The 13988-nt window shown below is 38.3% G+C and overlaps 2 protein-coding genes and 1 long non-coding RNA gene across 3 annotated transcripts; all 3 read left to right on the top strand.

Moving 5' to 3' along the window:
* Positions 1-2289: 2289 nt before the first annotated feature.
* Positions 2290-5373, top strand: LOC114256937 (uncharacterized). Its single transcript, XR_014343166.1, has 3 exons — positions 2290-3884; positions 3962-4102; positions 5027-5373. It is a non-coding gene; the product is annotated as an uncharacterized LOC114256937 (long non-coding RNA).
* A 2165-nt stretch (positions 5374-7538) lies between these two features.
* On the top strand, positions 7539-10368 carry LOC145801554 (disease resistance protein RGA2-like). The gene is made up of 2 exons (XM_082893334.1): positions 7539-9945; positions 10042-10368. The coding sequence occupies exon 1, from the start codon at positions 8010-8012 to the stop codon at positions 9591-9593; it is 1584 nt and encodes a 527-aa protein (XP_082749460.1). The 5' UTR covers positions 7539-8009; the 3' UTR covers positions 9594-9945; positions 10042-10368.
* A 1664-nt stretch (positions 10369-12032) lies between these two features.
* On the top strand, positions 12033-13085 carry LOC145800151 (putative disease resistance protein RGA1). Its single transcript, XM_082889792.1, has one exon. It carries the CDS (start codon positions 12033-12035, stop codon positions 13083-13085), a length of 1053 nt encoding a protein of 350 aa, XP_082745918.1.
* Positions 13086-13988: the final 903 nt, after the last annotated feature.

Genomic DNA, 13988 nt, shown 5'->3' with positions numbered 1-13988 from the left:
CTCAGGGAGGGGTCCAATGCGGCATTTTTCTTCATTCATTGATGAGATAGAATTGGTAGATTTTCCGCTTCAGGGTGGTGGTTTCACTTGGTCTGGGGGTGGAGCAGTGTCTCGAATTGATAGGTTTCTGGTCACAGGGGATTGGGAGGGGCATTTCTTTCAGGCAGTTCAATGGCGATTGCAACGTCCAACTTCGGATCATTGGCCAATCTTGCTGGATAGCGGGGGTATTAAGAGTGGGCCAACGCCTTTTCGGTTTGAGAACATGTGGTTACAATCTGAGGGCTTTGTGGAGATGGTTAAAGGCTGGTGGGTGACTTACAACGTGGCAGGGTTGCCTAGTTCACGATTAGCATAGAAATTGAAGCTCCTCAAGTTAGACTTGAAGAGATAGAATAGGGAGGTTTTTGGGCAATTGGAGGGGCAGAATGCAAAAGTCTTAGTAGCTTTGCAGGCGCTGGAGGAGAAATAAGGTGGCGAGGTGTTGTCTGAGGCTGATATGGCTCACCGAGAGAAATTTCGGCAGGAATTTGGTCACATTGCTCACATAGAGGAGATGAGTTTCCGCTAGAAGTCTAGATGTCTGTGGTTGAAGGATGGTGATCGTAACACAGAGTTTTTCCATCGTATGGCGAATGCTCACTGGCTGGTTAATCAGATTGGACGTATTCAAGTAAATGGGGTGGAATTTTTGTTCTCGGAGGAGGTCAAGGCAAGTATTGTGGGTTTCTATGAGCATTTGTTTCGATTCGTAGGGTAGGGGTGGCGATCGGGTTTGGATGGGGTAAGTTTTTATGTTATTTTTGAAGAAGATTGTACTTTACTAAAAAGGCCATTTACAGAAGAGGAGGTGTTTAAGGCTTTGCAAAGTATGCTTGGGGATAAGGCGCCTGGTCGCGATGGGTTCACTATTTCCTTTTTCAACAGTGTTGGGGGGTGGTAAAGTCGAAGGTGCTAGCTATGTTTGAGTAGTTCCATCAGTCAGGCGAATTTGAGAAAAGCCTTAATGCTACATTTATTGCCTTGATTCCGAAGAACGAGGGGGGGGGGCAGGATATTAGAGATTTTCGGCCTATTAGTCTTCTGGGGAGTGTGTATAAGGTGTTGGCTAAAGTTTTGGCAAATCGTTTGCGCGGCGTGTTGGTAGGGGTGGTATCGGAATCCCAGAATGCTTTTGTGGGGGGTAAGCAAATCTTGGATACGGTGCTTGTGGCGAATGAATGTGTGGACTCGCGGTTGTGTCAAGGGAATGAGGGGATTATTTGTAAATTAGATATTGAGAAGGCCTACGATAATGTGAATTGGGAGTTTTTGATGTATTTGTTGGAAATGATGCGATTTGGGGAGAAATGGTGGCATTGGATTCAGTTTTACATTTCTACTGTGCGAATGTCGGTCTTGGTTAATGGTTCCCCGGCAGGGTTTTTCCCGACTCATCGCGGGCTGCGGCATGGTGATCCTCTATCTCCTTTGCTGTTTATTCTGGTTATGGAGACTTTGGGGCGTTTGTTGGCTAGGGCGGTGCAAGCAGGTTTGTTGAATGGATTTGAGGTAGGAGTGGCTCCAAGGGATGTGATGGTGTCTCATTTGTTTTATGCAGATGACGCGCTTATTTTCTGTGATACGGAGGAGGCCCAGATTGGGCATTTGAGATATGTGTTGTTGTGTTTTGAGGCAATGTCCGGGCTTCAGGTGAATTTAGCAAAATCATAATTGATTCTAGTAGGGAAGGTGGCGAGGTCTTCGGTTCTGGCAGCCATTTTGGGGTGCAAAGTGGTCTCCTTACCTGTGACATATTTGGGGTTGCCTTTGGGGGCGTCCTTTAAAGCGACAGGGATATGGGAAGGGGCGGTGGATCGGGTGCGAAGACGGTTGGCAGGGTGGCAACAACAGTATTTGTCTAAGGGAGGACGACTTATGTTGATTAGAAGTGTTTTTGTCGAGTATTCTGACTTATTTTATGTCTGTTCATGTGATCCTGGTCTCTGTAGCGAGGCGGATTGAGTAGCTGCAGAGGGACTTTTTGTGGGGTGATGGGGGTGAGGGTGGTCATTATCACTTGGTGTCTTGGGATCGGATTTGTATGTCTAAGGAGCAAGGGGGCTTGGGGGTTCGGAGGTTGGTCCTGTTTAATTTGGCCTTATTAGGGAAGTGGTTGTGGCGTTTTGTGGAGGAGAGGGAGCATCTTTGGAGGTGGGTGGTGGTTGCTAAGTTTGGTGTGGGTACGGGGGAGTGGTGCTCGGGACGGGTGGGTCATTCTCATGGCTGTGGGTTATGGAAAGGGATTTGGCTGGGTCGGGAGGCGTTCTGGCAGCGAGTGAGGTTTAAAATTGGTGTGGGGGATAGAGTTCGGCTTTAGCGGGATAAGTGGTGTGGAGACTTGTCTTTTGAGTTTCGATTTCCTTTGATCTTTGCTATTGCTGCTAATTCTGAGGTGTTAGTGGGTGCTGTGAGGGTTGGGGAGAGGCAGTTGAGGGTGTGGAACGTGCTGTTGCGTCGTGATGTCCAAGATTGGGAGCTAGATCAATTAGTGGACCTCCTTGGCTTTTTATATGGTTTACATCTTAGACAGGCGGATAACGATGCCTTGGTTTGGGATTGTCCTACGGCCAAAGGTATTTTCACGGTGTCCTCGTTCTATGGGGCGCTTGTTCAGGATAAATATGTTTTGATGGCACCTTGGTTTATCCGTGGAAAAGTGTTTGGGTGCTGGGCACGCCATCCAAGGTTGCCTTCTTTGTGTGGACGGCGAGTTTGAGTCGTATCTTGACCATTGATAATTTGATTCGTCGTGGGCATATTTTGGTGAATTGGTGCTGCTTGTGCGGTCGGGCAACAGAATCGGTTGATCATTTGCTTATTCATTGTTCAGTCTCTTCTCGTCTTTGGATGCTTGTGGTGGCAATTTTTGGGATGGTTTGGGTTCAACCGGATTCCTTGTTCGCAGTTTTGCAAAGTTGGGTAGGGGGGAGGGTGGGGAAAAGGCGTCGAAAGGCTTGGATTCTTGCCTTGCACTGTTTACTGTGGTTGATTTGGCTGGAGCGTAATAGGCGGGTGTTTCACAAGGTGGCTCATTCCATCTCTTGGTTAGAGAGGCGGCTTCTTACTGTTTTGTATAGTTGGGTGGCAGGATTAGTAGATTCAGATGTGTTGGCTTTTACAGATTTTGTGGAGAATTTGATTTGTTAGTTTCGTTGGTCTCTTGTGGCCGTTTTTGTATTCTTTGCCCCTTCTTGATGCTTTATCTATAAAGTTTGGTTATTTATAAAAAAAATTTATTGAACAAAAAAAAAATAAAAAATGCCAGGTGTACAAATTTAATTCTAGCTGGGCCAGCAGCGTGGGATGGTCCTAAATCTAATTTTTTTCTAATCTCTATATTCAGTTATCTGCATATGATATCAGTTTCTTTTTGTATAATATAAATTATGTACTACGTATTTGTGGTTGCTCCCCTTTTGGCACTATTAGTTAGCAAACTTTATTTATATAACTTATCCCAAAAAAAAAAAAAAAGTGCTAAAATATGCAAACTATGCATGTAAATTTGACAAGTAGTTCATTTTTCTTCTAGGAAACATGAGCACATACAATTAGAACTTACACAGAAAACTGGAATTGACCTTCTACTGTATATTTCGTCTAAAATGTTGCTGTCTCTTTCAACCCTTAACCTGATGATTCCCGTTGTATCCAAGTGGAGTTGTCATGTTACTTTTGTGAGATTGAAGTTGTTGAGGCTACTATTGTGATTGTGACCTGATAACCCTGTATTTTAAGCTTCTAAAGCCATTCCTTACTTCAGGGGAATTAAACCGTCTGATGCAGCATCCAAAATCAAAAAGGCATACCGGAAAGCTGCACTGAGACATCATCCAGACAAGGTCTTTGGATTTCTGCAGTTATTTACTATCACTCTGTCATCCTTGTCATTCTTTTTTATGAGTTTATTTTAATATAGGCTGGTCAGTTCCTGGCAAGAAGTGAGAATGGAGATGATGGACAACTCTGGAAGGAAATAGCTCATGAAGTCCACAAGGATGCTGACAGACCTTTTAAAGTGATCGGAGAGGCATATGCTATACTTCTAGATCCGACCAAGGTATGCTATTAGTAAGATATGTTTAAATTGATGAGGTTTTCTGTGAGATGTGGGTCGGGAACCTCTAGTTGTTTTAGCATATTGTGTTTTTAAACTGATAAGCTTATTGCGTTTTTTCATAATAATGTGTAGTGATCTTGATCTACATGTTTTGGTCTTTCATTCTATTGAATTGTCTTAAATACATAAATTTATAAAAACTACAATTCAAACTGAAATAATTGGATTATTATCCTCTCCATTCGTGTCCTTTCAATCTTGTGAATCTCACACAGTTTCAAACGGAAATAATTGGATCATTAATGTCCTCTCCATTTGTTTCCTTTCAATCTCATGAATCTCACACACCATCAGATATAACATACATGAGGTATAAACGCTAATCTGACTACTCAAAGCTTTAATACGTCCATGCTATATACTTGACTCATGAATAATAGATGGGATCTGGGGATAAATGTTTCCTGGTAAACATTCTTATGGTAGAAAGAATGGTCATAACTCAATGATTTTGTAGATTGGACAGCCTAATGTTGATTTCTTGACAGATTCTGTGGAATACCAAAGAAATTCTTCAAATCAGAAGGATAAAAATAAGGGATAACTTTTGCCTTTTGATCTGTTTTCTGATACTTGTCTTGTAGTGGGCATTACTGCCCCGTTAAAAGACCAGCTAATGCACTATCTAAAAACTACTAGCTGCAGTACAAAAACTATTTCTGCTAGGACTAAAAGGCTGTGTTTTCTTTAGCTTGGTTCAAATTACATTCTTGAGTTTGAGGCTTATCTGCAATTTGTACCTTGTAACAAAAGATTGTCATGATCATTGTGCTGAGTATAATAAAAGTAGTTATGATACTATCTCTTGATTTGTTTCTGTTCTATATGAGTTGCTGAATATTAATTATCATTTTCAATTTTCAGCGATCACAGTATGATCTTCATGAGGAATTGAGGAATGCCCAGAAGGAGAGCAATGGAAGTAGAGCGTCTAGAGGACCTTCTGATGATTACAGCTCTCCATTTGATGGCAGTGCAAACAGGCAATATTGGAAGCAGTCTTGGAAGACATGGGAACTCGCGTTCTCAATTTTGAGAAGCTGTAGAAAAGGTAAAGTTATACTTACATCTGGAAGCTAGCTAGTTGAAATCAAGAAAAATCAGATTAACCGACATACATTACAAGTTCCATGGAGTATTGGTGGGAGGGGGTTGGTGGCTGGTTACTGGTCTGGGAAGACATTGATGACCCAAGATTATTCTAATGAGAAGTGAAGTGAAGTGGTGGCCATGCTCTTGTTTTTTCTGAGGATACCTTTATGAAGAAATTTCAAGAGAGGGAGAGAGGGAGGGAGGGAGGGAAGATATATTTATGTTTTTTGGTTCCAACTTCAATGGTGAATTTCTACATATGCCAACCCCAAAAAAGATTTATTTTGTGAAAGTGGGTTGGCAAAGGGATGTTTATACGAAGTTGTGTTATTACATTTGTTTTGTTTTTGGTCGGAATATTTTTTGGTTAATAGATTCTTCAAATCGGTTATTAAGTGAGGGCCATTTGCATGTAGTAGTCTTGCAGCAGTTTGATACTGAGGGTAAGATGTTAATATGTTTTGAATGTGCTAGTATTAGATATATTGTATGAGTAATGAAAGGAATGAATTCATTTTGTAGAGATTTTCTATTAATGAGCCTTCTTGTTAATTGGAAACTTTGTTTTTGGTGCTACTAAAAATGGGTTTTCGACAGATAGAGTTTTGATAATAATTTGAATTTATTAGCTTTCTTACTAATTAATTCCAGGATATACTATTAAGGTTTTGACAGAGCTCCAAAAGTTGTAATATTTGGGTTCATCTGGGAGGGACATAGTTTGGTTTTTTTGGTGAACAGATCTTGAGTACTACCATCCTCTGTCTCGTAATTTTCCTGACATCAACGAATCGAAATTCTTTACTTCTGGTACACGTCTAGAATTGGTGGGAGTATTTATTTGGTTGTCTTAGAGCAGCGCTCCACAATATTTGGGTTGTGACGCTTGTTTTGTTATTTCTAAAAATATCAGCATAAAAATGATAGATTCTTGTAGGTTTTTGACAGAATTAAAGTGCAAAAGCTAGCAAAAACAAACTTAATTTTGAGACTACTTTTTCTTAATTTTTATTGATCATTAAAGCACTTATTTATACAACTTATATAAACAGAAAAAGCATAAAGAATGCAGATAAATCTGCTGCAGTTACGTAATTGAAACTTCCAGAAAAATAGCAGAAGAATAGGTCAAGCCTAACAGACTTTGACAACTTCAATTCCACATTTGTTTTATTACATCTCAAACTTCAGCAGCTCCTGGGGCATCATTCAACAGTTCTACTAGTTAAATCAATAGTTATCAAGTTGAGTTGCCAAGGATGACCATATAATTAAGATTGCCCCTGTCCCCACTCTATTTTCTCCATTCATATTATTTAAGTCTTTGCGAGAAAATGTTTCAATTTCTCACATTCCTGTGGACCCATATGATGTTGATTGAAGTCTTTGGAAGAAAATGTTCAAGTGGGGAGGGTAATTACACAGTAATTTCAGAATATTATGTTACGTTGTTTATGTAGTGCTTCAAATTAATTACACAGTAGTGTAGAAAATATTATGTGCAGAACAACACTAATCTATTTTTATTAGGTAATTAAGAAATAGTGGATGACTTGTCTAGTGTGTTTTGCAATTCTTCGTTTGTCAGGAGTAATAACACACAGAAAAAATACCCTAACAATTCGTCACTTGTCTTGTGTGATTCCCTAACAATTTTGTGGAAATACCCAAGTAATTACATGTTTCCTGTTCTCAGAAGAAAAAAAACCAGCCATTGAATGGCACCTTCAATAAATGAGTCAAGCTGACTGAGTTCTTCCATAACTATTTGCTCGTTCTTATTTGTTCTTCTTGATCAATAACATGGTTGAAACAATTCTTTACCACTTAGCAAGTGACAGGTGTTCGAGGGAAAACCAACCAATGAATGGCTTGTATCTAAAAGGGAGGAGGAAGGAGCTGTTATCTCCATCAGAAGCCCTTGAACTTAGCTGCATTTAGGATTCTGCTATTAATGTTGTTTTGTTGGGTATGTTATGATATGTAATGTAATGTAATGTTCTTGTTGAATACTTTCCTAACCATTGTGTTTCTCATTATTGTTGTTAGAGCTACTGCTTTTTACTACATGTTCCTAATGACTCTGGATTCTGTCATTTTTTTTAAGGTGTCCACCATAAATTTGTCCATTTTTTTTTTAATGTATATATGCAAATATCATTTTAGTAATTGAAAAAAAAATTAAATGAAAGAAAAACACATGTGGACTGTTTACCCAAAACGCATTGGACCACTGAATTTGAAATATTCTTCTATAAATAAAGATAAATAGTAATCTGAAATTGAAATGACCCACCCTCATAACTATCTCTTAATCTTTCTTCTTCTTCTTCATCTTGTTGTTCTTGATCAAGAACATTCATGGCAGAAACAATTGTTTTCAACATAGCAAGTAAAGTTCTGGGGAGCTTAGGCTCACTTGCTATCAATGAAGTTGGATTTGGGATGGGGACTTGATGAGGAGCTCAAAACACTGGAAGGCACCTTGTCCACCATCAAAGAGGTTCTTTCATATGCTGAGGAGAAGCAGGGGAAAAACCACGTGGTAAAAATATGGTATGAGAGACTCCAAGCTACTTTCTATGAAGCAGATAACCTGCTCGATGAATTCCAATACGAAGCTTTGCGACGTCAAGTACAGTCAATGAAGTTAAATCATCATCATCATAGCAGGAGCAGCATTCGAATACAGAAGCTGGTACGTAAATTCTTTTCATGTTGTTCACACTTGAATGATTTCTGATTCAAATTTGAAATGGGTAGTAGAATTGAAAAGATCAAAAAGAGATTAGACATGATTGGAGAAGATAGAATTAGATTTTTTCCCATCATCACAATAACAGAAAGTAGACAAACTCATCATAATAGCACGGGTAGCACGTCAGTCTCCTCCAACGTAAATGAGTTCGAATTTTTTGGAAGGGCAAATGATAAACTACAGATATTACTACTTTTAATGACCCCGCAAGCTGATTGTGACTACATATCTGTCATCCCCATTGTTGGCATTGGAGGGATTGGCAAGACCACTTTCGTTAAAATCTTGTACAATGATGAAGCAGTAGTTGAGCATTTTGGGATGAGGATTTGGGTGAAAGTAGCACAAGATTTTAATGTTAAGCACGTGTTGCAAAAAATTATTCAATGCATAGCTCATTCTCCTTGTGCTGACTTCAATTTGAGACAGTTACAGACAATCCTTGCAGAAAAATTGGACGGTAAGAGATTTTTACTCATCTTAGATGATGTATGTAATTGTGATAACCGAGATTGGGTTAAGTTCTTAAATTTTTTAAGACATGGTAACAACGGAAGTAAGATCATAGTGACTACACGTGACAAGTCAGTCGCTTCGACAGTGGGCACAGTCCCCATGCACAATTTAGAGAGTCTTTCTGACAACGATTGCCACGAATTGCTGTGGTTTTGGGCATTTCATGAAAACATTGGAGAACAACATGTAAACCTCTCAGAAATTGCAATGGAAATTGTGGAAAAGTGCCACGGATATCCTCTTGCAGTAAAGACTTTAGGCAACTTACTGTTTATGAAGGATGATGAAAATGAATGGTTGTATTTAAAAGACAAAGAACTATGGGAATTGGAGCAGAACAACAAACATGACATTTTGCCCATGTTACGATTTAAGTACAACCCGTTACCTACTGATTTTAAACGTTGTTTCATATATTGTTCGATTTTTCCAAGAAACTATGAAATCGAAATTGACAAATTGATTCAGTTGTGGATGGCGCAGGGGCTCATTCAATCATCTGATTTAAATCATGAATTGGAAGATATTGGAGCTGATTATTTGAATCGATTATGTTCCATATTTTTCTTAGAAAAGATTGAACAACATGGCAATTTATCAAATACGTGTAGAATGCCTGGGATCATTCATGATCTTGCTGTATATATGGCGAATGAAGAGTGCATAAGTACAGCAAATTATCGTTTTGGATCAATTTCTAAGACGGTTAGACATGTATCATTTCATGATTCTGATTGTTCAGGGAAAAAAGAGCTCACAAAGTCATCGTTCAAATTAGAGAAAATGCGGACTGTTCTATTTCCATTTCATGCAGTGGAAGCCGCTGACGAAGGCTTTGTTGATGAATGCATCTCGAGGTTTAAGTATCTGCGCGTGTTTGATTTGAGTAACTCATCTTTTCGAAAGTTGCCTCATTCTATTGGAAATTTGAAGCATTTGAGATTTTTAGACCTTAGTGGGAATGCAAATATTGAGACTCTCCCTAATGCCATTTGCAAACTGTACAATTTGCAAACTTTGCAAATCGAATACTGTGTGAAAATTCGAGATTGCATAAAAACATAGGGAACCTTATCAGTCTCAGGCATTTGTACTTAACCACACAACAGAGTTGTTTGCCAGAGAGACAGATCCGACGCTTGACCTCTCTTCAATCCTTTCGAATTATAGGATGTGGAAACCTAACATCTTTGCTTGAAGGGATGCAACTCCTCACCGCGCTCACAACGGTGACCATCGCAGTGTGTCCCAAATTGACCTCTCTACCAAGTACCATGAAGAACCTAGCCAACTTGAGGAATCTTGAGATTAGTAATTGTCCGAATCTTAGCCTGGCAAGGTGGGAGGAGTTCAGAGGCCTTAGGAGGCTTCAATAAATTGAAGGGTACAAGATTATATGAGTTTGTGGCTGTCCCAGGTGAGTCAATTTCTTTGAACTCAAAAGTATTGCTTATATTTTTTTTCTTTCTAGCATTAACTGCTGCTTCTGATGGGCTTTTTGACATTGTCTTAGTGCATGTACTGGAAATTTCATATCAGTAAGAGAACCAACCAATGAAGCATGAAGTGACAAGTGTTCAATGGAAAACCAACCGATGAATGGCTTGTATCTGAAAGGGAGGAAGGAGTTGTTATCTCCATCAGAAGCACTTGACCTTAGCTGCCTCTAGGATTCTTCTATTAATGTTGTTTTGTTGGGTGTGAACTTAGCTGCATTTAGGATTCTGCTATTAATGTTGTTTTGTTGGGTATGTTGTCTATATAGTGTTCTTGTGAAATACTTTTCTAAGCATTGTGTTTCTCATTATTGTTGTTATAGAGCTATTGCTTTTTAGTAAAAGTTCCTAATAGCTCTGAATTGTCCGTCTCTGCCTCCATAGATTAACTAACATTACACTAATTAGCCTGCTGTAACTAATATTGCACCTGGCTTTGAAATGTAGTTAACAGTAAATTCTGCCACGCCACACCCACCAAATTTTACTGCATTTCTGTCGCTCCAAATAGCCCAAAAACCACAACAAACAGATCTTCAATGTGCACAGAATCCGATCACAGAATCGGATAACTCTCTTATATAGAGTGGAATCCACACATTTAATGGGTAGGAGTCAAACACCGTTCCTCTATTCTTTAGATAGTCTCCCAATCTTGAAATCCACATAATTTCCAAACCTCAAAGAGGCAAAATATCAATCCAGCAAGCAATATATATCAAATTCTGGAGCTCCATTACATTATTACATACCTCACAAACACTACCCAAGATAAAACCTTTGAGAAGGTAAAAAAGCTTCTAAACACACAACTTTGAGAAAAATTAATTTTTTTATTTTTAATTAATATAATTTTAGATATAAGAAATTCATTAATTACCTTAAGAGATTCTGAGGGCATAACGAAATATTGGGTTAGGACAAATTTCACTTTATACCAAATCTTACTTTTCCTGCTGACTTTGTAAGTATCTCAATCAAATCCTTAGATTTTAAGTCAAGTTGCAATTGGGCTCGATATTATAATACGGTTTTAAAAATTGACAGAAAAACTAAATTGAGATTTTGATAAAAGTACGGGTTGCTAAGGATTAAATTGGAGGGATTAAAGTGGAGTTTTGGTTAATGTGTTGTGGTGCTGAGTGTAATTAATACTATGAAGTACATGTTCTTAGTTTTTTGAAATGGTGTTATACTAATAGACCCAATTACAACTTACCTCAAAGTTTAGGGGATTGACTAAAACAATTAAAAAATTACGAGGCAAACTAAGATGGAAGTAAAGTGCAAGAGTACAAAATGAAATTTATCATATTGGGCTATTTATTGTTTAAGGTATTCTCATTAAGAGGTGTTATGCATTTATGACTCTCTTAAGTAACTCTATCCAACCCCATAAAATAAATATATATGTATATATATAAACTAAAATTTTATGGCTAATGTATTTTTTGCCACTTATTTTAAAGCCAATTTAATAAAAATATATAACAACAGGGATTTTTTTTTTTTTTTTTGAATTGGAAAACTAGAATTGAGTTGAAATCAAACATTTTTATCAATAATTTCAAAGTGTTGAGATTAGTTTCATGAAATTTAATTTGCAAGAAAAAATTTTAAATTTAATATGCACAAGTATTTTTAACTAAATTTTGTTAATGATCCATTAATACGATACGAACAAAATATGATTTGAAAATAATATGACATAATAAAATAAAAAACAAACAAATTAAGTTAAAGTTAATATAATTTTGACATGACACGTATACGATCAACACGACAAGACGGACACCCTCCTAAAATTTATACTAAAAACTTCACAAAATAAACACAATTTTTGAGTATCATGTTGAAAAAGAACTTCTAGATCAGTTTTTTGTTTACTCTATAAATATTCATTAAGATTGAAAACAGTCTAGGATGCTGAGTGAGTTCGTTCTCAGCTATAAGAATAACTATTTGCTTATAATCTTATATTTGATCTTCTTGATCATCAAGAACATTCATGGCTGAAGCAATTCTATTCAACTTAGCAAGTAAAGTTGTGGAGAAGATAGGTTCTCTTGCTCTAAGGGAAGTTGGCTTGGCATGGGGTCTTGAAGATGAGTTGAAAACACTCGAGGCCAGGGTGTCGATGATCAAGGCGGTGCTCGTAGATGCTGATCAGAAGCAGCAGCAGCAGCAGCAGCAAGGGAACAACAACCTTGTCATAAGCCTATGGCTAGAAAGACTCGAAGCTGCTTTCTATGAAGCTGACAACGTGCTCGATGAATTCCACTACGAAGCTTTGCGACGCAAAGTACAGTTAATGAGGATAATGAATCATAGAAGCATTGGAATACAGAAACTGGTACGCATATTCTATTCATGTTCACACACACTTGATTTCCGGTTTAAATTTAAAATGAGTCGTAGGATCGAAAAGATCAGAAAAAAATTAGATATGATCGTAGACGATAGAACTAAATTTCATCCCATAGTCACAAAGGATCAAAAACAAACTGGAACTGATCATAAGGCGGCCAGCACGTCACTCTCCTCCAATGCAAATGAGTCGGAATTCGTTGGGAGGGACAACGATAGAGCAAGGTTGTTACAACTTATAATGTCCCCTAGTGTTGACCACAAGAACATATCTGTCATCCCCATTGTTGGGATCGGAGGCGTTGGCAAGACCACTCTGGTTAAATTGTTGTTCAATCACGAAACCGTAGTCAGGCATTTCGACTTGAGGATTTGGGTGACAGTAGCACAAGATCTTAACGTTAAACGTGTGATGCAAAAAATTATTCAACGCATAACTGATTCTAATTCGCCTTGCACTGGCCTCAATTCGAGTAAGATAAAGAAGCTCATCAAAGAAAAATTGCATGGTAAGAATTGTTTGCTCGTCTTGGATGATGTATGTGATAGTGATAACCGAGATTGGCTTAAGTTCTGTAACCTTTTGAGAGGTGGGGGTGCCAAGGGAAGTAAGATCGTAGTGACTACACGAAGCAAATGGGTTGCTACAACTGTTGGCACAGCCTATATACAATTTAGAGAGTCTTTCGGATGAAGATTGCCATGAATTGCTTTTGAAATGGGCGGGTTGTCATGAAAACTTGGGGGAAGAACATGATGGGATTGCGAAGCTCTCAGAAATTGCAAAGGAAATCGTGAAAAAATGCCACGGATGTCCTCTTGCACCGAAGACTTTAGGTAACAATCTGTTTATGGAGACCGATGAAAGTAAATGGTTGGATTTAAAAGAGAAAGAACTATGGGAATTGGCGCAAAAGAAACACGACATTTTGGGCGTGTTAAGATCAAGCTACAACTCACTACCCACTGACTTGAAACGCTGCTTCATATATTGTTCAATCTTCCCAAAAAGCTATGAAATTGAGATCGATAAATTGATCCAGTTGTGGAGGGCGCAGGGGATCATTAAGTTATGTGTCCTAAATCGTGAGTTGGAAGATACATGGTATTGATTATTTGGGTCGATTATGTTTCATATTTTTCTTAGAAAAAATTGAAAAACAACACGGCAATTTATCAAATACCTGTAGAATGCATGAGATCATTCATGATCTTGCAGTATTTATGGCAAATGGAGAATGCTTAAGTACTGCAAATTATCGTTCTGGTTCGATTTGTGAGAGAGTTAAGCTTGCATCGTTTCTTGATTGTGATTGTTCAGGGAAAGAAGGTGTCACAAAATCGTTGTTCGAACTAGAGAATCTACGGACAATTTTATTTCCATTTCAAGGAGTGGGAGCCGGTGATAATCAGGGCTTTGTTAACAGATGCATCTCAAAGTTCAAGTATCTACACGTTCTCGATTTCAGCAACTCATGTTTGAAAGTGTTGCCAGACTCCATTGGCAATTTGAAGCATTTGAGGTTTTTAGACCTCAGTGGAAATGCAAATATCGAGACACTTCCTAATGCTATTTGCAAACTTTACAATTTGCAGA

Source organism: Camellia sinensis, chromosome 10 (assembly GCF_055761805.1).
Source record: "Camellia sinensis isolate YWXY chromosome 10, ASM5576180v1, whole genome shotgun sequence".
NCBI lineage: Eukaryota > Viridiplantae > Streptophyta > Magnoliopsida > Ericales > Theaceae > Camellia > Camellia sinensis.
This window is presented reverse-complemented; position numbering and strand designations above follow the sequence as displayed.